Source organism: Equus przewalskii, chromosome 23, assembly GCF_037783145.1.
Source record: "Equus przewalskii isolate Varuska chromosome 23, EquPr2, whole genome shotgun sequence".
NCBI classification, from domain to species: Eukaryota; Metazoa; Chordata; class Mammalia; order Perissodactyla; family Equidae; genus Equus; species Equus przewalskii.
In genome coordinates this window covers 13675152-13700520 of record NC_091853.1, presented here as the reverse complement: position 1 = coordinate 13700520, position 25369 = coordinate 13675152, and the positions used below count along the sequence as shown (strand labels likewise).

The following is a 25369-nucleotide window of genomic DNA, read 5'->3' as shown; positions in this document are numbered from 1 at the left end:
GTAAGAAGTATATCTACTCAACCACACAGGTTTTGTAATTAATCTTATGCTTAGCTTATGCCAAAGTCAAAAGGTTTACAATCTAATTTTATTTTTAACCCTAAGTCCCCAAAATCAATTAAGAGTTTGTTTACATCTCGATTTACCCATACATCTCAAATAAGTATAAAATGCTTTGAAAGTTAAGTACCAAACATTAATAATTTCTTCTTCTTCTTCTTTTCTTTTTTTGGTGAGGAAGATTTGCCCTGAGCTAACATCTGTTGCTAATCTTCCTCTTTTTTTTGCCTTGAGGAAGATTAGCCCTGAGCCAACATTTGTGCTAATCTTCCTCTATTTTGTATATGGGTCACCATCTCAGCATAGCTGACAAGTGGTGTAAGTCTGCGCCTAAGATCCAAACCTACAAACCCGGGCCACTAAAGCCAAGTGCACCAAACTTAATCACTATGCCACAGGGCCGGCCCCTGTTAATGATTTCTGAAACCTCAAGAACCAGGGCAGTGAACCTACCAATTTTGGCACAGAACAAAAATATGTCTTAACTATAATAAGGGTTTCATTTACCAATACTGGGAAAATATCTGGCAGAGAGTAAAGCGTATGTTTGCTGAATGAACAAATGACTTAATCTAAGTATAAGAAAAATATCTGAAAAAACATATAACAAACAGTTAGTAGCAATTACCTTTAAAGGGATGGTATTACAGGGAATTTCACATTTTACAGATATACACCAAAACAAAAAAACAAGGATGCTCAAAAAGCAAATATTGTCAACATTTTAAATTACCCTTATTATAAAAGTATGTACCAATAAATACGGCCGTCTACCAAGAGAAAAACTTTTCATTTACTACTTTCAGACTGTAAAAAAATTAAAATTAGACCATCTCAAAATAGAATAACTTAAAAAACATGACTTGAAAGACTGTTTATAAAATAGAAACCATAAAAAGTAAACATAAAATAAATATATAAAAGTACTTAAATGCAAAGTAATATAAGAACTGGAATGAAAATAAAAATAATGAAGTAACACTTTAATTAAACTAGAAAAAAATACTTTTACATTCATAGCCAAAGCTGATAAAATCACAATAAAATCATTCTACTTATACAATTATGGTAGAAATATAAGTGGATATAGTTTCCTTAAAAAAAAAAACCATAGTATTACATATTAGGGACCCCTAAAGTGTTCATTCCCCTTAATCAAATAATCCAAGGAAGAGAAATATATCCAATAGAAAGAAAAAAATAAAAATATTCACTGTATAATTTTTCATAATATCAGAAGTAGCCTAAATATTAAAGAGTGGCAAATAGTTAAACTATGTTTCTACTAGATGGAGTGCTATGTGGCCATTTCAAATTATAATTTCCATAAGAAATAACAGAAATGTTCTTGCAGTAAGATAAGGGAAAAAGATTAAATTCTATGTATATAATGATTACAATCACTTACAATTATGATTTTAAAACTACTATAAAGAAATACACAAAATACTACTAGTACTTTATTTAAGAAAGGCAGTGGTTTGATCTGTTTTCTTCTATTTTTCAAGTTTTCTGTGATGCTATTCTTTTGTATTTATAACAAAATACATTCCATTTAGAGTTTCTTTTAAAAGGGTTTTAGTTTGAAAGTTTAAATGGAAGCATTGTTTTAAAGAAATTATAAAGAGCCATGAATTAGAAATGTGTGCTGTTTACTTTAGAAACGTGTTCCTATCTTCTTAATAACCTTAAACAGTCTATCTAAAATATTTAAAAGGTTTTAAGTCTATTGCTCAATCTTTATGTTCTTAAGCAAAATGAGAGAACAGGCTTCTCTTGAATTGCAGCTTAATTTTCTGAATCAAAAGCAAGCAACCACAGGGCTGGCCCCATGGCATAATGGTTAAGTTCGGCACACTCTGCTTCAGAAGCCTGGGTTTGTGGGTTTGGATCCCAGGTGTGGATATACACCACTCATCAGCCACACTGTGGTGGCGACCCACATACAAAATAGAGGAAGAGGATGATTGGCACAGATGTTAGCTCAGGGCTAATCTTCCTCGACCAAAAAAGAAGTGGAAGACTGACAACAGATGTTAGCTCAGAGTGAATCTTCCTCAGCAAAAAAAAAAAAAAAAGTAAGCACTATACCAGGTAGTTATTTATAACTTGGCTTCTGAATATGCTGGGTGGTTATTTCTAAATTCTGGCTTTCTGGAACAGTCTCATGGAGTCATTGGTAGAAAAAGAGGATTTTCATTGTAGATAAACTATTAATACAGCTTTAGCACATTTAATGACTCTGTGTCTCAGTCATTGCCACAGTGCAGACATGGGAATTAGCCTACCACAAAACTGGGTAATACAATCCAAGATCAGTGTTTATAAGTTATTGTGGTCCCAGTGCTTCATTTCAAACTATGCCCCTGACAAGAGTATTATTTAACATCACATGAAAAATAATACTTTGTCATATTTTTTAAATGTAAGAATTAGTTTAGTTTACATTCAGATAATTCATGTTCCTATAAAATTTTATTTTTTATTTGTATATAGCCAGGGTCATTCTATTATGACATCTAGAGTTAACAATGGGTACCCACAAAATATGTTATTTGCCACTCTATTGATTATAGTCTATGACCAGAAAAACAAGTGCCTGGTCAAAAACCAGTGCCCCATCACTCCTGCTCCATGTTCCCATAAGACTTTGTACATCCCCTACCATACATTCATCACACTTTATGGTAACTACACATCTACTGTGTTCCAGACAGGATTATAAGTTCCAGGAGAGCAGGGGCTATGTACATCCTGCTTACCACTGTATTGCCTAAGCTTAGGCTAGCACAACGTATCACATATAGCAAATACTCAAAAATATTTGCATAATGAATGAATATATGATCGATTGCGAATGTCACCAAACTGAAAGTGACAAGTTTCCAACTTTCTCCACTCTCTCAGCCCAAATTATCCAGACATGAATATGACACGCCAAATAGCCATTTATAGTACAGACAGAAATAACAATTATTATTAATGGAATCATACCTAACATTTGAGTGCTTACCATGTGCCAGGTACAACTATATTGAATCCTTTTAGGTATTAACTATTTTAGTTCTCACAACAACCTTGTGAGAGAAGTAATTACTGCTTTCCTATTTTATATATAGGGAAATCAAAGGACACTAAAATTAACTCATTTACCAAAGGAACAAAGCTAGACATGACAGAGCTAGGTTATAAATCCAGGCAGTCTGGATTGAACCTGAAGTACTGATCACTATGGAATTAAGGAATTCTCTTTTTCCCATGCTAGATCTAATCACAGTCCAGCCTGACCGCTACGAGATTGGACTGCCATATTTTGCTTATGCAACATTAATTCTTTTATAAGAATAAGTGAAGGGACTTAGTGACAGTCATAAGCAATCCCTTTGTATATAAAAGTTCACTACATAAAAATCATTACCTCTAATCTGATTAATTTCTATTAAAAATAATGATGGAAAAAATTTGGGGGGTGATAGATGTGTTCAGTATCATGGTGAACATATGGTTTCATGAGACACACATATATGAAAACTTATCAAACTATATATTCTAATTTATGTACAGTTTATTCTGCGTCAATTCTACCTCAATAAAACACACATACATAAAATAATGATACATAAAATGTGTTGAATTTTTATATGTGCCAAACAATGAGAACATCTGGTTAACAAACATTTATTTCCATCTAGATGCCATTTCAATAATATGTAACTTTAGGATAGACATGATATTAAGAAAACTAACCTGTTTTGCATTCTGGACTTGATAACTGTGTTACCTTTTGGACTTTTCGTACTGGCTTAACCACTTTCTTCTCTTTACTTTTTTCAGCAGGTTTCTCTTTCATAGAGATATCATCTGAAAAGCAGAAACATTTACAGCAAATATCATATGATTCCTACCCACTCACTCATCCTTCCCCCAGTATAAAAATCAGTATAAAGTATATGATTTAGGTAGGGAGAAAGAAACCTTCACTGAGGCTACTTCTATGACCCATAAGCTACCAATACCAACTCCTCTTATGGAAAGGTCTAAAGATTATCACTACTCCACTGTTAGGTTCCAATTCTTTGTTATTTTTTTCAGGAAACCCTTGAGGAATTTACCTCACTTTCACAAATAGAAGCCACTGCAACAGTAATGCCTTCCAAGCCAGGAGCATATCATTTATAGAATCTCAGAGGTGAGTACTTTCACAGATTCCTATTTCATTTACAAATTCCTAAGTAACTGAGATATTCACAAACTTTTACAATAAAACTTTATAAAATACTTAATGTAGTATTCCTAAATTAGGGTTTTTTATGGTTATGCTAGTGAAATATGTCAAGGCATTTCACATATAAATTACTATTCACTAATTTTAAAACTTCAATCTGGGAGAATATACTGACTATACATATAAATTTGAAAATTAACCTCAATTACAGATCTGAATAAATGTACTTTAAAATACATAGAGAACTCTGCATTCTGGGCAAAATCAAAGCAGGTGTGAGTCAAAGGCCCTAAGGCAGAAGCATATTTAGTGTCTAAGAGAGACAGCAAGGAGAGCCAGAGTAAATGAGCAAAGAGAGGAGTAGTAAGAACTAAGGTTAGAGACATAATGGAGGGCCAGAAGAACTTCAGGTTTTACTCAAGAATGAGATGAGACATTTTTGGAAGATTTTGTGCAAAGGAGCCATATGATGTAAATTAAATTTTAACAAGCTTACTTTAGCAGCTGTGATAAGAACAGACTCATCAGAAGAAGGGCAGAAGCAAGGAAACCAGTTAGAAGGCTACTGCAGTAATCCAGGCAAGAGACTGACGGTGGCTTGGACCTAGGTAAGTGACAGTAGTGGGGAAAGTGGTCTAAATTTTAGATGTATTTCTGACACTATTAGATATAAGGTATGAGAGAAATAGAGGGGTCAGGGATGACTCAAGATTTTGGGCCTAAACAATTAGAAGGAGAGGATTAACTGAGATGGAGAGACTACCAGTAGAGTAAGTTTAAAGGGTGTGTCATGACCCCATTTGCTTAGCTGGCTCGCTCCATTTTGTATATAGTAAGCTTGAGAAACTTATTATATACACAGGGGAGCTGTGGAGTTAGCAACTGGATATAAGAGTCTGAGCTAGGAGAAGTCTGGGCCAGAGACACAAATTTGGGAATCATCAGCAACAAAGAATATTTAAAGCCCTGAGACTAGATGAGCTTGCCTAGTTTGTATGTAGATAAATAAAAAAGAATTTTAAAAAGGAAAAAGAAAAAAAGAGAAAGAGAGGGAAAGAAAAGAGAGAAAGAAAGATAGATCCAAGCACTGAGACCAAGGCATGAGGGAGTCAGGAAAAAAACAACCGAAAAGGAGCAGCTAGACTTAGGAGGAAAACCAAACGCTTATGGTATCCTAGATGTCAAGCGAAGAGTTTCAAGGAAAAAGTGATTAGACATGTCCAATGTTGCTGAGAGATCAAGTAAGATGACAAATGACAATTACACATTGGACTTTGCAATGTGGAAGTCTTTGATGATCTTGATAACAACAGTCCACAGAGAAGTAGGAGCAAAAACCTAATAGAAACAATTCAAGAATAAAAGGGAGGAGAAAAATTGGAGACAATGAGTACAACCCAACTTTTTGAAGTTTTGCTATAAATAAAAGGAGAGAAACAAGGCAAAAGCTGAAGAGAGTATGGCCAAAAGAGGGGTTCTTTCACGATGGCTGAGATAACAGCATGTTATCAAACAGTATGTTCATGGACATAACTTCATAGACAGCGAAAACTTGAAGATGCAAAAGAAAGAAAACAGGGCTGAAGAAATGTCCTTAAACACACAAGAGCAAACGGAATCTAAAACACAAGTAGATGGGTTGGTCTTATCTCGGAGCACAGAGTTCACCCACCACAAGACAGAAAGCTGATCCCATAATCCTTGCTGTTAACTATTACATTATACTTCCTCCCCACATGAGGAAAAAATTTCTGAATATAGTATTCCAATAATAATAATAGTAGGAAAACTGGACTGGACAGTTAATGCCACAAAATTTATTAGCAGACTCTCTGTGGGGGCTTACTAAAAACATCTCAGGCTTTAGAGTCAGACAGAGCTGGTTTTGAATCTTGGGTTCAATTTTTAACTACTCTATGCAACTGTGGGAAAACTACTCTTTGATCCTCCATTTCCTCAACTGTAAAAAATATAAAAACCTAAGTACCTAGCATCTTGACCAAAATCATACTAGGTGTTCAATAAATAGTAACATTAGGAGTCTGACCTTCCTATTTCCCTCTTCCAATCTTCCATAAGCTCCTCCTATTTCCAACTGTCTAACATTATTCCCTTCCTGTAACGTTCATTTTTCTTTCTGCACTTTGCCCCCATGTTAGTATCGCCTTATCTGCTGCCTGCCAAATTACTAATCATTTCAAACATCTCAGAGATCTAGCAGAAGTCAACTTCAACTAGACTCTGCTATGTTTCCTTCAAATCAGACAGGCCTGACTGAAAGTCCCTCAGTTTAAAAATAGCCTAGCTTCTGTCTCATCAGCCATGTATGCTAATTTTAACCCTGGAGCAGAGCCTAGAAGCTAAGAGAGCCTTATGACTGAAACCACTACTACTTTAGTATACCATGCAGTTAGAAAAGGGAAATATCTTTAGTTTGGGGACAATTTTATGTTTAAATATTATAAGTTAGCATGCATGATAAAACACTCAAAATCTAAGAAAGCTCTACTCTCACCTGCAAAGTGAAGCGCTAAGTCTCGATACAGTTCTCTACTCATGTTTTGAAACTCAGCCTCCTGCCACACTTTCCCATCAGGTGTTCGAATCTTGGTCTCAGAAGGATTGAAGCCTAATACATACCAACAACAAACATTCTTATCACAGTTACTTTATAAGTTTTGTTTTACTGTTTTAAGTGAGATGTAATTAACATACTATAAAATTCACTTGTGAATTTCACAACTCAGTGGTTTTTAGTATATTCACAAAGCTTTGCAACTATCATCACTAGCTAATTCCAAAGCACTGCATCACCCTGAAAAGAAACCCTGTAACCCTTAGCTGTCACTCCACACACAACTTTCTCTCTTCCCTGGGAACTACTAATCTATTTTCTATCTTTACGGATTTGCCTATTCTGGTCATTTAATTTATTCATATAAATAGACTCATACAACACATGGCTTTTCATGTCTGGCTGCTTTCACTTAAGCACAATGTTTTCAAAGTTCATCCACCATATAATGTGTATCAAAGCTTTATTACTTTTTACTGCCAAATAACATTCCATTGTATGGAAATACCAACATTTGTTTATCCATTCATCAGCTGATGGACACTTGGGTTGTTTCTACTTTTGGCCTATTATTAATAATGCTGTTATGAACATTTCCTGTCCAAGTTTTGCGTGGACACAGGTTCTCAATTCCCTTGGGTATTATACCTAGGAGTGGAAGTGCTATGGCAACTATGGTTCTCAGTTTCTGAGGAACTGCCAAAATGTTTTCTAAAGCAGCTGTACCATTTTACACTCTCATCAGCAATGTGCAATGTACGAAGCCTTCAATTTCTCCACATTCTCACCAACACTTGTTATTCTCTGTCTTTTTTATTATGGTCACCCTAGGAGGTGTGTAACGATAGCTCAATGTGGTCTTGATTTGTGTTTCCCTAATAACTAGTGACACTGAGCAGTTTTATAAGCTTTTAAAAGAGGAATGTATAAAATTAGCTACCACATAATGTGTTGACAAATACTCTTTGGAAAAAGTAAGCTTAAGTGAGATAAAGTAATACATATTTGTTCAAAAAGATTAGAAAATAAGAAGCACTAAATTAAATGATAAAAGAATGTCAATCACAAATCATGGATTTCGCAGATACAAACTATCCTTCTCAAGACTAAGAAAGAGACGACACTATTCATTCTTCTTTTCTTTGAAGACAAGCATTATTTACTACCATCACACAGGCAAAATGAACCCAAAACGTGGAAAACAGGTCTTTAAAATATACTTGTTCAGTTTATCAACAAACTTTACACATGTACTATTTCTTAGGAATTATCATCCTAATTTCCTACTTCACATTTATCACTACTCTTTAAGAAATACACTGAACTTGAAATGTTATTTTGAAAAATAATAAAATAATGAATTTGCGTGATAACCAGAGTAGTATAAAGAATTATACTTTCAGATGGGCTCAACTTACCAAATAATTGGCAGCCAATAAATATTTGTAAAATTAAAATCAATGTAAAGAATAGGCTGGAGTCAAAAATTGTTAAAATCACTTTAGAGGTGTTAAATAAAACGTACTGGTAAATTAATTACATGTCTAATAGAAAATAATCTATTCAGCTCTTGGGCACAATAGTATAAGCTTAATTTCACCTGACATTTGTGACAAGTGGCACAAAATTATGCCTATATCTATATAAGGAATAAATTTACAAAGTGTTCAGTCTACCACAAGATAGAGTTTGTAATAAGAAAGTGAGGCAGTTCTATGAAAATCTCTTTCTCTTTCAACTGTTCTCTTCACCATCACCCCCATCCCATCTCTCTACATTCAAACTTACCATTTTTTCTCCTCTCCTCTTTAGGAAACATGTATCTCTATGGGAGCCTCGCTTTATATTTGCATCTTTATTTGTAAGTTAACTTTAAGAAGCTTTCAATATCTGTTTCAGTTTCTCTTTCTGTCCCCTAGACTTTATTTCCATTCTTTGTCCACTTTCTTACCAGTTGCATTTACTGAATAGAATAAAAAATTTACCGTTCACTTACTTATGTCTAAGACACTGTACTAGGCTCTGAAATAAAATAAAGATGACAAATAAAGGCTCCTAACCTTCATGAGCATTTATACCAGGAAGAAAAAGATGTGCAAACAACTAAGTATAGGACAAGAAAGAATCACATAAACACTGTTTGTGCTCACTACTTCAACTCTTAAAGCAGAATCACAGAACACTTCCTATGTTTCCTTTTAAAAATGACAAACACAAAAACATAAATGAAAAACCAAGGTTCAGAACGGGTTTAGTATGCTAACTGTATAAAAAAAGAAAGAAAATAAACATACACACTCTCTCATTTGTTTGCATATGCAAAAATTATCTCTGAAGGAATACGCAAATCGTTAACACGAGTAACCTCCAGAAAAGGTACCAAGTAGTTGGAGCACAAGACTGATAAGAAGTTTTCTTTCTTTTTTTAAAGATTGGTCCTGAACAAACATCTGTCGCCAATCTTCCTCTTTTTGTTTCTCCCCAAAGCCCCCCAGTACACAGTTATATACTCTAGTTGTGGGTCCTTCTAGTTCTGCTATGTGGGATACCGCCTCAGCATGGCTTGATGAACAGTCCTAGGTCTGCGCCCCGAATCTGAACCAGTGAAACCCCGGGCTGTCAAAGCAGAGGGTGAAACTCAACCACTTGGCCAGGGGGCAGGCCCTTGATAAGAGGTTTTCAAGGTATGCCCTTTTCATTTTTTGAAGTGTGAACCAAGAGAATTTCTTACATATTCAAACAAATGAAATTAAAATGTCACTTTAGGATACAGTATATTAAAGACGCTTTTAATTTACACTGCCAAAAAGCTGGCATAAAAAAGTTTTTCCCTATTGGGAAAAATAAATCCATTGCTCAAGACATTGGAAATCATATTCTGTTATGACTTCTCAAATGCATACTATGTTTCATAAACTCAGCCCCCAAACACTGTATTTACAAAATATTTTAATATGAAAGCTAGGATATTAAAAAATTAGTAAGTAAAAGGAATATGCAAAATCCAGTAACCAACTCAAAGACACTTATATTTAAGATTTTCATGCTGGTTCTTTAGGTTTTTTTTTTAATCTTTAGATTTTTGCATTATTAAATAAAATATGGATTCAAATTGACCATCTTCACCTTGTCTTGGTGGAATAACTTTTAGTATTTCAGAATTTTGACTTCTAGAATGAAGAAACCTTAAATGTACAATCTGCACTTAAAGGGTCTGACATCAGTACAGCAAAAGTTTTGGATAATCACTATCTCAGAACCAACAAGAACAATCTGACCCCAGTATTTGCTATTTGCTCTGTCAACAATGTGAACAATCACTACATGGTACACATATGACTAGAAGGATGTGAAAGAATTTTATTGATAACACATTAGATCAATCCTGGATAACAGAGCAATTTTTAAGTATTCTAAAGGGAACTGCTCACAATTTTACCACAAATTAGCTAGAATAAAATGCAAATTTTCCATCTTTTATGTAATTCACAATGAATATCACTAGCAAAACATAATAAGCAACACAAAGTAAAACTGATAATTGCTCAAACTGTACAAAGGAAAATTTGTTCTGGAGAAAAAAATGACTGATCACACCTTAGGACTACAAAAAACTATGAAACTGGTCAGGGAAAAATTAGGTAGAAAAATACTAAACAAAATTGACTACAGCAAACACTGTCCTAGTTAATAACTTAAAATTAACAGAAGAAATAAATCTTGAAAATATTTTGACCTTCATACATTTATCTATAAAGACTGAACTTTGAGTACTATCACAAAAAAAGGCTACAATTATGATGGCAAAAGTTTTAATGATAAAAGTCTAACATAGACTAACCTGATTAATGAATTAACTCTGTTAAAAACTTTACATGGATGACCCTATGATGATAATTTCAGGAACATAAAAATAACAAACTCCTTAAGACCACCATATATAAAAATGTGATTTGGCTAAAAATGAAAATTCTTTCTGAAAAGCATTTTCTCAATGGAAATCTATCAATGTTGGTATAAATCTGATTTAAGTATTTATTTTCTTAAACATGAGGAAAATAACCCTTTGCGTCGAAGGTTAAAATAATGGGATCAGAATGTCACTACCAAAATATTCTGTAACCATATTAACTGGAACTGACTGAATTATCTGTTAAATATTACTTTTGAAAGAACTTCAAGTAACAATCCAAAGGCAGAATAAGAGCAATATTCTTTCAGTTCTCTGAAAATGGTACTAACTCTTATTTTCTCTTTTGTTAAACTTATTAAATGTTCACATAGTTGTTCTCAAACTATAAGAATCTCCTGAGGGAATGTGTTAAAAACTCCAATTCTGGACTCTATCCTCAGAAATTCTAATATAGGTCCAGTGTAGGATCTGCGTTTTTAACCGAGACCTTGAATTACTTTCTCATGCATTTGATTTGGGAATCACACTTTGTTCTAAAGATGATCCTCTCTACTCGAATTCATCTAGATAGAAAGGGGGACAAGGAGGCAGGAAAAGAGAGAAAGATAAAAAGACTGATTACAAACCTTTATATGTTGGAGCAGGTGGTGCTGTTGCCACTTTCCTGACTTTTGCTGTCACAGAGCTGTCAACATTAACAACCATTACTGGATGGTCAATATGACCCAGATTCTGGACCTGGCCATTTGTTTCTTCTGAGTGTTCCCACTGTTTCCTAATCCGCTCCTTGAGTTTTTCCAGTTTGACATCATGTTGTCGCCGCTTTAAGATATCTAATCTTTGGGAGTTAGAAGTACTAGCAGAAGACGGAGAAGAGTCAGTTAGCCGTAACACTTTTGGATCAACATCATGGCCCATGTTACTCACAGAAGTCTTCAAATTGTTCTCACTTCCTTTTGCTCTATTAGGCTTTTCTTCCTCAGTTCTCACAGGAGCTGCCATTTTAATCAAACATTCAGAATTTTGCAATGCATCAATTACTGGTCGGTCATTTAAAAACCTAACAACTGTATCACTGATGACAGATGATTGGGAGCTCTCAAAATCACAGCAACGTATATTCCATTCTCCTCGATTGCATATCATCTGGTTTCCACTCTCAGGCTTTTCTTCATTAACATCCACACAATATACATGCTTTGACTCTAAATGGCTGGGACTTATATTAGAAGGTGTGCCATGGATTTCCCTATTATTGAAAAAAAATAAGCTTTGAATTAAGAGTACAAAAACCAGTCAAACTGAAACCAGTCATACAAACTGAAGGGAAAGCTCTAAGCTAACATTAGAGACCTAAAAAACCTAGAAATTCCCATAGATTAAAAATAACCATTATTAAGGCTCAATGCCCCCTGTTATCAAGTTAGATGGCAAATAATTTAAATTATAATCTGCATATTATAAAATAAGAAATATGCAAAAGATGTGTGGCAAGATTTCCTTAAGAACCTCAGAAAACAGGATTATAATCTGACTTTTGGATATTCATTTGACACCTATTACCAAAATGTATAATTTACTCCTTTATGAAATATTAAGTACTAGGAGAAAAAGTTCTCAAATACTGGCATTTCAATGTATAGCTTCTAAATAATGTACCAAATTAACAAATAGATTGGAAGTAGAAATAAAGTAGAGGTACAATAAATATTTTCCTCCAAATAAATGTGCTTAGTAAAGTTAAAGATCTGTGAACCACAGACCACTTTTTTGGCAGTTTTGAACCATGAAAAGTCTATCTAGAAACCCTGGAATAAGCAAAGAAGACTGGGCGTAGCCAAAGTACATATCACAATGTCCATATTCTCTATTCATAACAGCACTAGCAAAAGTCTTCATTCAGAGACTATTTTTATTTTACAAATCATTCTAATAAGTTATATTTTAGGAACAGGGAAGGTTTATTAAAAGGGAGGGTAATAAAGACAAATAAGCCTCAGCAGAAAGAAGAGCACATGAATCATGAGGAAATACCCAAAAAAACTATAAAAGCAGACATAGCAACAATCTGGATCTACAATGTCTAAAAGAGTAGACACTAGCCATGTAGCTACTGAGCACTTGAAATATGGCTAGTCCAAACTGAGATGTGCTGTAATGTAAATTACATACCAGATTCTAACGATTTAGAACAACAAAAAAGTAAAACATCTTTGTGTGTGTGTGACTATTAAAAATGTTTAAATTACACGTGTGGCTCGTATTAACGGTTCTATTGTATAGCACTGATATAGATGTTTCACATAAAGACATAAAACTCTAAACAGCACAGAATTTCTTAAAGCCATGACTCTGTTACAGCATAACATAGTAATCATATCTATTGAGAGTACATGAGTATGCGCGATTTTCTAAGGAGATAGCCTACAGCTTTCATCAGATTCTCCTTGAGGTCCACGACGCAAAAACATTAGACCCTGTTCTGAGCGGTTGACTATTAAACATGGTTAGGGCTGAGAACTGAGTTTGCAGCTCCCGCTACAGATCAAGACTAAATGTCATTATTTTCACTGTCTTGATCAGACTGCAACAATTCACAGTTAAAATCACTTAGGTCTAAAGTTAGCACACAGAGAAAATAAAATAAAGCATAAAACGGTAAGTTACATATCACGCCTCAATCTTAAAAAGAGAAGGACAACTGACCAAAAGAAAAAGGAAAGTAACTTGACAGTCTTTCTTTCATTCATGCACTCATTAAATATTTATGAGTTCATGTAAGGTGTTCACTATCCAATTCTTTCAATTTTCTGTAAATGTGAAAATTTTCATAATAAAATACTGGGGAAAAATACTTATGAAATATTTAGTAGATGACAGGCATTAAAAAATACTTTGAGAATAAGACAGATTTACAGCCTTACAGAAACTAATATAATGGGTAGATATGGAATCCAAATAGAATGCAACATGAAGATGCGCTACTAGAGGAAGTGACGTGGTGTCATGGGAGCACAGAGGGAGAACTCAACAGGCTGGGGGAACGCAGCAGAGTGGAAACAGATCTACTAGAGGAAGTGACGTGGTGTCATGGGAGCACAGAGGAAGAACTCAACAGGCTGGGGGAACGCAGCAGAGTGGAAACAGATCTGGCAATGTTTTGTACCGAAGGTGATAAAAGATGAATTTTAAGTCATGAATGGAGTTGGCCAGGTGAAGGGCATTCTATTCACAGCTATCCTATGGGTAATTTTTCCTTTTCTTAAAAGATATATAGTTTACACAATTTTAAATATCAGGCTTTATTCTTTGCATGAAGAACACCAGAATATAAATAGTAATTTAGGTTCAATTCTGATAATGCTTATGTTTCTAGGCAAGTTGTTTAATATATGTGTGGTTAAAGATTCTGAACTCTGATTATTTTTCAAATTTTTCCCTTCTCCTTTTTCTAAACTATGAACTTTTACACAGATTAAGTCCCTGGCAGTCTCTATGTTTTTTCATGTTGTTTTTTTTTGCCGAGGAAGATTCACCTGAGCTAGCATCCGCTGCCCATCTTCCTCTTTTTTTCTTTTTGCACGTGAGCCGTCATCACAGCCTGACCACTGACAGACAAGTAGTGTAGGCCCATGCCCAGGGAACCAAATCTGGGCCACTGAAGCAGAGTGCACCAGGCTTAACCACTAGGTCACCAGGGTTGGCCCATTCTTTCATCATTTTTATCACTTCAACACTAGTGACAACTCTCAAATTTATATTCCCAGTCCTGACCTTTCTGCACACATTCCTACTCAAATTTTCAAATGCCTACTGAATATTTTCACTTACATATTTCAAAATTGCATTACATTTACCATATTGAAAACTGAACTCATAATCAACCTCCATCTCTCAAATTCCTCATCTCAAATTTAAGAGTACAAACATACACCCAGTACTATCAAGCACCATCAGGAAACTCCTTGATTTACTGATTCACACTTAACACTAAAAATGTTTATAAATGTAACAAAGAAATATGAGGTCCAGTGTTTATTACTTATTACTATTTGCTACACTAAGAGCTTTAACACATTTATATCATTAGTAAAATGTCCCACAGATACCAAATTTTATAATTTTATCTGTTGAATATCCTAAATTATCAGCCAGCAAAAATGTAAAGCATTTGATATTACCCATACCATCAAAATTCATACACCAGTCCTGAACATCTGACTGAGTAGGTTGCTGAAAGGAGCCACCGGCAACCAAGTAAAACAATAAACCAACTCGCATTCTCAAGAACAGAGAAATTTTAGGTAACTGATTAATGCTACCAAAAAATAATAAGAAAAAAACTACACTATACAAAGTTTATTATGCAGAACACCCAATTTGAGATATAAAGGGGAAAAAAGCCACAATTCCAGAGACTGAATAATTTGTCTGTAGTAAACATATACATTAAAATGGTGGTGGCCTGGGGTAAATATTACTACTTCTCCTCCCCAAATATTTAATCTGTAAAAGAGTAGAAAGTCAGTATTTCATAATATAAAAGATTTTTGCTTTATCTTTTTGGAAAATGAAAATGGTAATAATACTAGAGCCAGAGGACTATGAAAAACTCAGAAAACAAACTATAACCTTACTGTAAATATTACAGGCTAACTCTACTTGACAACTTTTTCTTTTGTAAACACTAACCTGTAAGAAACCAAAGGTTCACGAAATTCCACACGATTATTTTTCTTTACATTACTCTCCAGGGTGGTAGCTCTAAGAGGACTACGAGATTTCTCTTTCCGTGATTTAGAAGATTTGGAGGTTGGAACATTAACCCAAGAATCATCCAGGTATCTACCATCTGAAGGAAAAGGAAATTTGTGAGAACATGTGATATAAAATGAAATTGTCTCTGAATTTGGCTAGTCTCTAGAAATAACTTTGGTATCTATTATTTCTGGCATCTCTAGTTGGATATTATATAAGTAGTTGGAAAACATTCAGGTTAAAATATTACAGTAACTCAATCTATAGAAAATAAGACCGTAGTCTGAGCAAACAATGCAAAATAAAATTCTACATATAAAATTCCTTTTTGTCAAAGGCTCTCACTCAAAAAATATATCAGATAAAACCCAACAGACTTACAGGTTTTAGTCCATTATTTAAGAAACCACAGAATTAAATATATAAAAGATAACCAAAGAAAATATTTGCATTGTGTCAATTTATGATAGTATCCGTAAGACAGACATTCCATTTATGATTTTAAACCCCAAGAAAAATATATAAACCTTAATAAGTCAACTAAATTTCAAAGTGATATAATGTAAGTGTGAATTAAAAAAAGAAAAAGACATATATAACCCCAAAGGCTCAAAATCAAATTCTTATCACTAAAAACAAATGAAAACTCACTGTCAAAGGTAATGTAGTGGTGCTAAGGTCCTGATCAAAAGATGGTGAAAACATCATCTACAGTTACTGAATACGAGGCTGCTTCATAATGCTCAGTATCAAAGGGAAAAAACTAAATGCTGGGGCCGGCCCAGTGGCACAGGAGTTAGGTTCGCACATTTTGCTTCAGCTGCCCAGGGTTCGCCGGTTCAGATCCCGGGTGCGGACACGGCACCACTTGGCATGCCATGCTGTGGTAGGCGTTCCACATATAAAGTAGAGGAAGATGGGCAGAGACGTTCACTCAGGACCAGTCTTCCTCAGCAAAAAGAGGAGGACTGGCAGCAGCTGGCTCAGGGCTAACCTTCCTCAAAAAAAGAAAAAAACTAAACTAAATGCTAATGAAGTATGGTCTCCGACAAAAGAGTAAGCAGATACATGGGACTGTAAGAAGAAATTAAACTGAAACAAAATTAACACAAAAAACTTATATTCAATATATTTATATCTTTGGAAATAACCTCATACATACCTTTCCTACTTATTTTTCGGGTAGCACTTGCAGAAGATTTCTTGGTATCCATGACAGAATCAAACACAGCTGTACTTGTAGGGGCTACTTCTAATTTGTTTTCAATGTGTCTCAGCTAAAGTTGAAACACCATCACAACAAACAGGTTAATTCTATAAATAAACCAGCTACCATTGATTTACATAGTTATTTAAAACTACATTGTCCACTACCTTCCTCCAAAGTAGAAAAAACTCAGGAATGCTTTATTTTAATGGAAAAAAATACTTTTTTCATTATTTACTACTTCAGCTAGGCTAACAACTGGCACAATGCTGCCCAAGTTTGGACAAGAAAATTAAAAAGATTCTGAAGAACATTAGAGTTCCTATTTGCCTTGTTGACTTTTTTTTAATTGTTGAGTTTTTTAAGCAGTAAATTTTCTGACATTATATGTTGCATATCATTATGCTATACCTTGTGCACTTTACATGCAAAAGTGAGGAAAGAATGATTCAGCTGGACTAAAATTTAGGGCTATTCAAACAGCCACAGCTTTTTATAGTCTTATGTCTATAAAATAAGTTTCACAATAAGGACAAAATTAACAAGATAGAAACCAGGTTTCCATACACTTTACAACGTAAGTCAACTTTTGGTAAAACTACCAAAGTTCTCAATGATTTTAAAAGCATTTTCCCCTAAATAGTAGAGTATCACGTGCTTACAGGAGAATACAGAAAAGATAAAAAAAAATGAAATTAAAATTATCAAAATTCTAGCACATAGAGATAAAAACTTTCTGTAAAATTCTGATTTATCTTCTTTCAGATTTTTGCAGGGCAATGTACTCACAAAATTGGAAAAAGCCTTTATATACTAATACTTCTCTATCAGGCTTTTCCCCCCATTTATATTATGAGCCCCTTATCATCTTTAAAAATTATTTTTAAAAACCCAATAATTTTGAAAAACAACTATTAACAATTCATCTCTAAATTAGTTTAGTTCTAAATTACATTGGGGGATAAAAACCATTCCTGCATTATCTATAATGCTCATGTCAAAGAGAGAGAATATATGTTGTTGTATTCAGGGGGCCAAAATTTGACCCTGCATTATGACCAAATCTAGGCCATAGTACCTTTTCCAGACTGATTTTCAAACCAGTTCAAAAGATTAGGGGACAGAAAATACTATACTCAGACAGTAAAGAAATAAGTGATTCAAATTCACGTAGAATATAAAAGAAAACAAAAAAAGGACATATTAGAAGAGTAATTTGCCCAGAGAGCAAATGAAAAAGAAAAGAAAAAGGAAAGGGTCTCCCTCTGAAGGGACTATGCAGCACTTGCCAAATTTAGTTTCCTAAACTCCAGACAGGAGTGGACAGAACACAAATGAGAACAAGTTGCCCATAGTCATTCTTCTTCAGTAGTGCTGAGAGAAAAAAGTCTGTTATTGCCGCTAAAAAGAAGAGATAACTCACAGTCCATTCAAGGAGAAGCTGCTCCTTTCATTTCCTGTCTTCTCTAAGGCTTTTACACAGCCCCACCTTCACAAATTCATTCTCTATGTTTTAAATCTTCATTTCAAAATACCAAATGAGCAAATTTATTAAAGGAGAAGGACTAGCACAAAGTATTTTAACACTTCATATGCCATATTGTTAATATTCCTGATAGATAAAGCAGTGTCTTGATTATTCCTTTACTATTTAATAATTGTCATTAATGTTCATTTTGTAATATGTTGTATACAACTTCTTACCAAAATCTTTGACTTTATTTTCCTACCAAAAAAGCACTACAGATGGGCCAGCCTGGTGGCATAGATGTTAAGTTCATGCCCTCCACTTCAGTGGCCCAAGATTCACAGGTTTGGATCCAGGACACAGACCTACACATCACTTATGAAGCCATGCTGTGGAGGCATCCCAGATATAAAGTAGAGGAAGATGGGCACAGATGTTAGCTCAGGGCCAATCTTGCTCATTAAAAAGAGGAGTATTGGCAGTGGATATTAGCTCAGGGCTAATCTTCCTCAAAAGAAAAAAGCACTAGAGAAAAAATTTTAATCTATTCACTCATAACAGGAAATCAATTTTAAACCAGAAAGAAATAAATGGAAACTATAACTACTTACAGCAGCCTTGGTCTGAGAAAGTGCATCCCACGATGTGGTTATATCTGTTGGGGAACATTGATAGTTACTGAATTAAAATCTCTGAAGCAGACCTCAGAATCTGCATTTTAATAAGCTTCCAAAATGCACTCAAAAATTTGAGAACCACTTCATTAGGCAGAACTACTCCACAGCAAGTGTTTTATTATGTTGAGTCAAAACATGGTTCTTCTCCATTCCTATAAAGCTGAGCTTCTCGATATATGGTATAGTATTATATTAGACACTGATCCCCTTAGTCATTAGGACAGCTGCACTAACACCTGCATCAACACCCTCATTAGACATCTCCAACATTAAGCAGTATTCTCAGTTTACCCCAATGAGCTGAACAAATAGAAAATTTTGTGTTGTACTATATTTCACATTATGACGTGAAAAGATTAAAAACTACTCCAGACTTTGATCTACCAGTAGAAACAAAGGTAAAATCTATTTAGTCTTTAAAATAATAGCCCTTCAAGTAGTATAAGGCCACATTATTTCCCTTGAGTCATCCTTCTCTGGAATATTTTCATTTCCTTCAAATGCTCCTTATGTGACATGATTTCCAGATTCCTCACAAACCCATTAATCATCCTACAGATGTATTTCAGTTTGTCAATGTCCCTCAAAAAATAGTATGCCCTAAATTAAAGTTACTGCCAATGTATCATTTTAAAAAAGAGTTCAGGAGCCGGCCCAGAGGCACAGTGGTTAAGTTCACACACTCCGCTTCGGCAGCCTGGGGTTCACAGGTTTGGATCCTGAGTGCAGATATATGCACTGCTTATCGAGACACGCTGTGACAGGTGTCCCACATATAAAATAGAGGAAGATGGGCACAAATGTTGGCTCAGGGCCAATCTTCCTCAGCAAAAAGAGGATTGGCGACAGAAGTTAGCTCTGAGCTAATCTTCCTCATCAAAGAAAAAAAAAAGAGTTCAATGAGACTACTACTTGTTTTCTGTGCACTATAGGTCTATAACTATATTAAGAGCTATATTATACCATTTGTGGACATTAAGTCAGAATGTCTAAGAAACTGTATAAAACTAATTTTGCATATACTGATTCTTTTTTTAAAAAGGATTTTCTCCTTTACAAAACAGTTTACCATAGGATGTCTTTGAAGGTGACGTAACATATATTTAAAACAAGATTAAATTTTTTCAGTTATTTATCTACTTTTCATAAATCAAAGCATATGCATAATTTTCATTTATTGATTAGCCCAGAATTTTGTACACATGACCTAAACAAGTGATTAAGTTCCAGTTTAAAAAAAACCAATCATACCTTGAACAGTATCCTTGCTTGGAGAGTTCCTTGTATTTGGTAAAGGCACCTCTTTTGATTTGCTGCTCCTCATCTTGCCAATTTACCTGCAATCACATCATCAGCATTCACTAAGCATCAATATTATACTAGTAAAGAAAATGCCCTGACTTATCCTGCCTTTCAAGAAAGTCAGAAAAGAATTTAACCATCTTTAAAACTTATCTTTATACCCTCTTAAGAGTTCCTGATAAGCTAATAACTATTTTTTCCTGGAAAATTAAACCATTAAAAATTTATATCATGATGAAAAATCTATATCTGATGAAGATATGGAGAAACTGGAACTCTTGTGCACTGTTTGCAGGAATGTAAAGTGGTACAGCCGTTGTGGAAAACAGTACTGCAGTCCCTCAAAAAACTAAAAAGAAATTTACCATATGATTTAACATATGATTCAGCACAAAAGAACTGAAAGCAGGGTCTTGAAGACATACTTGTATATCCATTTTCAGAGCAGCATTTATTCACAATAGCCAAAAGATGAAAGTAACTCAAACGTCCATCAACAGATTAAAAGATAAGTAAAATGTGCTATATACATACAACGGAATATTTGTTTGTTAGTCCATGGAGTTGATTCCAACTCCTAGCGACCCTGTGTACAGCAGAGCAGAACCCTGCCTGCTCTTTTTGCACCATCCTCGCATCATCCAGCACTGTATCAGACAATGCTTGCTATTCACAGGGTTTCATGGCCAATTTTTTCCAAAGTCGGTGGCCAAATACTTCTTCCTAGTCTGTCTTAGTCTAGTAGCTCTGCTGAAACCTGTCCACCATGGGTGACCCTGCTGGTATTTGAAATACCGGTGGCATAGCTTTCAGCATCACAGTAACACACAGCCACCGCAGTGTGACAACCAACAGATGGGTGGTGTGGTTCCCTCACCAGGAAACAAACCCAGGCCCCAGCAGTGAGAGTGCTGAATCTTAATCACGAGACCATGAGGGCCAGCCTAACAGAGTATTATTCAGCCTGTAAGGAGGGAAATTTTGACACATGCTGTAAATACAGATGAACCTTGAGGACATTATGTAAGTGAAATAAGCCAGTTACAAAGACAAATACTGGATGTTTCTACTTATATGAAGTACCTAGAGTAGTCGAAATTATAGAGACAGAAAGTAAAATAGTGGTTGCCAGGGGCTGGGGGCAGGGAGGAATGGGGAGTTACTAATGGGTATAGAGTTTCAGTTTTGTAAGATGAAAATAGTTTTGGAGATGAGTAGTGAAGATGGTTGTACAATGATATATGAATGCACTTAATACCACTAAACCATACACTGAAAAATGGCTGTGATGGTAAATTTTATGTGTATTTTACCACGATAAAAAAAAATGAAAGGAAAAAACTTAGATTATGACTCAAAGAGAAAGATCACGATCTGCTTATGCTGACTAGAGAGCCTGATGATAAAAGTCATACTATATTTTCCTATGAATATAGAGGAATTATTCTGTTATAAAAGTCATATAACAATAACACAGAAAGTTTGGAAAATACAGGCTGGGAAAACTAATCCCTACTCCCACAATCATAACACAATCATTATGATATTTTGCATAGTCCCTTCTATTCTAATTTTTTTTACTGTAATCACTGTAATTTCAATTTTGTGTCCTACTTAACAGTTGGACATTTGTGTGGTTTTAAAATATATCCACAAATTCTTTGATGCTTTCTTCAAGAAAGAGAGCTTAATTTTTCTCCCACTGAATATAGGCTGGACTTAGTGATTCAGTTTTTTTTTTAAAGACTCGCACCTGAGCTAACATCTGTTGCCAATCTTCTTTTTTCTTCTTCTTCTTCTTCTCCCCAAAACCCCCCAGTACATAGTTGTATATTCTAGTTGTGAGTGCCTTTGGTTGTGCAATGTGGGACGCTGCCTCAGCATGGCCTGATGAGAGGTGCCATGTCCATGCCCAGGATCCAAACCAGGGAAAGCCTGGGCTGCCGAAGCAGAGCGTGCGAACTTTAACCACTCGGCCACAGGGCCAGCCCCAAGTGATTTGCTTTTAACAGATCAAATGTGCTGGAAGTGACAATGTGTGACTTTCATGGCTAAGTCATAAAAGGCATGTCATGAGGCCAAACAGCCTTATGAAGAGGTCCATGTGGCAAACAATGGACTCTTTCTACTTATAGCCATATGAGTGACCAATCCTGGAAGTGGAGTTACACAGCAATAGATTACCAATACAATACTATGTCTCATTTTCTCTATTAAAAATAAACATATTTGTGTATATGAATTTTTGCTCATTTGAATTATTTATCTAGAATAGGATCTACAAAGTGCGTTAAAACTGAACTAAAGAATGTGAAGAACATGCTGCTCTTGAAATCCAACGTTGAACTGTTTTCCAACTTACAATAATATGAACCCGCCAGTTTTATTAGTATCTTTTAATATGGAGTATTATCTATTCTTTTTACTTTTGCTGATGAAGTAGGAAGACAACAGTTACCTTAATTTGAATTTAGCAGACTGCTAGCAGGACTAAACATTCTGCCATAGATCGTAATCTTAGCTCTTCATTTGTGAATTTTCTTTTCTCATCCTTTGCCCACTTACCTACTAGGATCTTTTCTTTTCTTTTTTGAGGAAGATTAGCCCTGAGCTAACATCTGCCACCAATCCTTCTCTTTTTGCTGAGGAAGACTGGCCCCGAGCTAACATCTGTCCCCATCTTCCTCTACTTTATATGTGGGATGCCTGCCACAGCATGACTTGACAAGCGCTGCGTTGGTCCACACACAGGATCTGAACCAGCGAACCCTGGGCTGCCAAAGCAGAACGTGCGAACTTAACGGCTGCACCAGGCAGGATCTTAATGCTCTTCTTATCAATTTATTTAATCAATATCAGTTGATTAAATAAAAAGTTTAATAAGGTCATTAAGTCTTTATTATATTTGATAAAAATAATTTTCTTCAATTAGTTGTCTGCAAAGGCAATTCAGTATGCTGAATATTAAAGACCTAAATTTAAATTTAAGAAAAGGAAAAGCCTACCTACTAAATCTAAACATGTAAAACTAAAGGCATAATTAATTTTTAAGGAGCTAATTTCACCTATAGTAAATAATTCTGGTTTATAAATTTACTAGGAAAAAACTTCAAAAATGTTCTAAAAATAAAATTTTTCATAGATTATACAATATGGCTCTAAGAAAAGTCAATCTAGATTTTTAAAAACAGTCATGTAGGATGGTAGAAAAACTAAAATCAACAAATATGCCAACAGTTTAAAATTTTTCCAACTATAAAAACTTTAATCAGAGCTGCTAACACAATTCAAAAGTTAACTCATTTTACTTTCCTTCTCATAAAGATACTTGTTTTGGTCTAGCCAACTGTCAAAATGGCAACTAAACAAACATGTTATTCTATATTATTAAATCTGTCAATGATTTGACAAAAGTTTTCTTTACGCAGACTTCACTTTAAAGTGAAAATAAATGCTAAAATAGATAGTAATTATCAATTTTCCAATGGGACAGAGAAATAGATTAAATAACCAAACACGAGATATCCAGAATCTCTATGCTTAGGGGTTAATTTTCATCAGGCTGAGACAGATGAGTAAAGTAAATGAGTAAATCTGTAAAGTAAAGATGAGTAGATGAATAAAAACAAAAGAATCTATATCTGCTTCAAAATAAAAACCCTATTAATGGTCAATCATCTTCAAATGCAAATGACTAATTATTAGGAGTATGACATTTATGTAAAATTTCATCCTGTAAATAAATTATAGTATATTCACCATTTAACAATGAAAATGAACTAATTACAACTACATACAACAAGACAGTTGGACATCACAAATGTGTTAGGTGAAGAATGCCAGAAACAAGTGTACGTGCTGTATAATTCCGTTTTTATAAAGTATCAAACAGGCAAAAATAATCTATGGTGTTATAAGTGAAGACAGTCATTATGTATGGATTGGTGGAGGTGACTAGAATTGGAGAAAGGAAGGGCTTCTAAGGTACTGATAATATTGTTTATTGATTTGGGTGCTGATTTCATGGATGTACTCAGTTTATGAGACTTCATCAAGCTGTACACTTATAAGGCTTTTTCAAAAGTATACTTCAATTAAAAGTTTTTACTCTTTCAATATAAATTGAAGTATTTATACTTCAAACTATTTTCAGATAACATGAAAGAATTATATCCTAGTTTAAGTTTATAATTATATTCAGTTCTATAATGTTTAGTCTCATGAAGCATCTCAATTTCTAAATAATCCACCTGTCAAAATCCCTTGTTATCCCATGCCCAATAAGTGAGCATTATCAATAGAAAGTATTTAAGTAGGTCTGTTCTTTATGTAAGAATATATTATATATAAAATATCACTTTTTATAAAAATTTAAAAAAAGAATACCTGAGGAAAGAGTATAATGAAAAAATCTCTTCATAGAAAGAAGAGACTCTAATCTGTCGAAACTCTACTATGTTTAAAGTATAAATCTCAATTTGCAAAATGCCTTTTCCAACCACTTTAAAGTGTTTACCAAGTCAAACACATTAAACTTATTCAAGATTATTTCTTGGGCGATAATGAAGTCACTTTCCCAGTTCAATGTTTTATAGAGAACATAACAACAACTTTACAGCCATATGGGAATTTTGGAATTATTTATTCATTGTATATCCGTATATTCTCTTTTGCCAATTTAATCTGTCAAGAATTAAGAGAGGTGGACAAAAATCTACAACTACTTTTTGTCTATTTCTCTTCATATTTCTGTAAATTAACATTTATATAGCTTGATATTATTTAGTGCATAAAGGTTCATAGTTGTCATAGTGTCATCATGAATTCTATATTTCTGCAATAAAAACTGACCATCTTTGAGAGTGACATCAGCATCATGGCAGAGTAAGCTTGCCAGTACTCTTTCCCCTCCAATACACAATCAGAAGGTCATTCATACTCCAACAGAGAACAGCCAAACACAATACAGAAAATGTCAGAGAGATCCACGCAGCCATATGACAGAGGGCGGAGAGGCTGGAGGTGGAATGGGGTAGGAGAAAACTTCACTCTCTCTCCTAACAGACTATGATCCAGGACTGTGGGAGGCCTCTGAGAGGGAAGGAACAGGGGAGGGGACGTTCATTCACAGGAACATCAAGAACTCCCAAGGACCCTTGCAGCCTAGAGGGAAGCTCTCTACCA

The 25369-nt window shown here is 34.6% G+C and overlaps 1 protein-coding gene across 4 annotated transcripts in view; it reads right to left on the bottom strand.

Annotated features, from left to right (window-relative positions):
* The window catches only part of CEP350 (centrosomal protein 350), a 161053-nt gene that overhangs the window by 109590 nt on the left and 26094 nt on the right, over nucleotides 1-25369 (bottom strand). For 2 of the 4 annotated variants that reach the window (XM_070591727.1, XM_008543633.2), the window contains exons 2-8: nucleotides 20135-20220; nucleotides 18818-18861; nucleotides 16694-16808; nucleotides 15466-15625; nucleotides 11400-12022; nucleotides 6801-6914; nucleotides 3808-3921 (exon numbers count right to left, since the gene is read on the bottom strand). In XM_070591727.1, coding sequence (XP_070447828.1) covers nucleotides 3808-3921; nucleotides 6801-6914; nucleotides 11400-12022; nucleotides 15466-15625; nucleotides 16694-16808; nucleotides 18818-18861; nucleotides 20135-20207 — 1243 coding nt within the window. In that variant the 5' untranslated portion in view covers nucleotides 20208-20220. The remainder of the gene's footprint in view (nucleotides 1-3807; nucleotides 3922-6800; nucleotides 6915-11399; nucleotides 12023-15465; nucleotides 15626-16693; nucleotides 16809-18817; nucleotides 18862-20134; nucleotides 20221-25369) is intronic. The other 2 variants (XM_070591728.1, XM_070591730.1) reach the window with 1 other exon arrangement.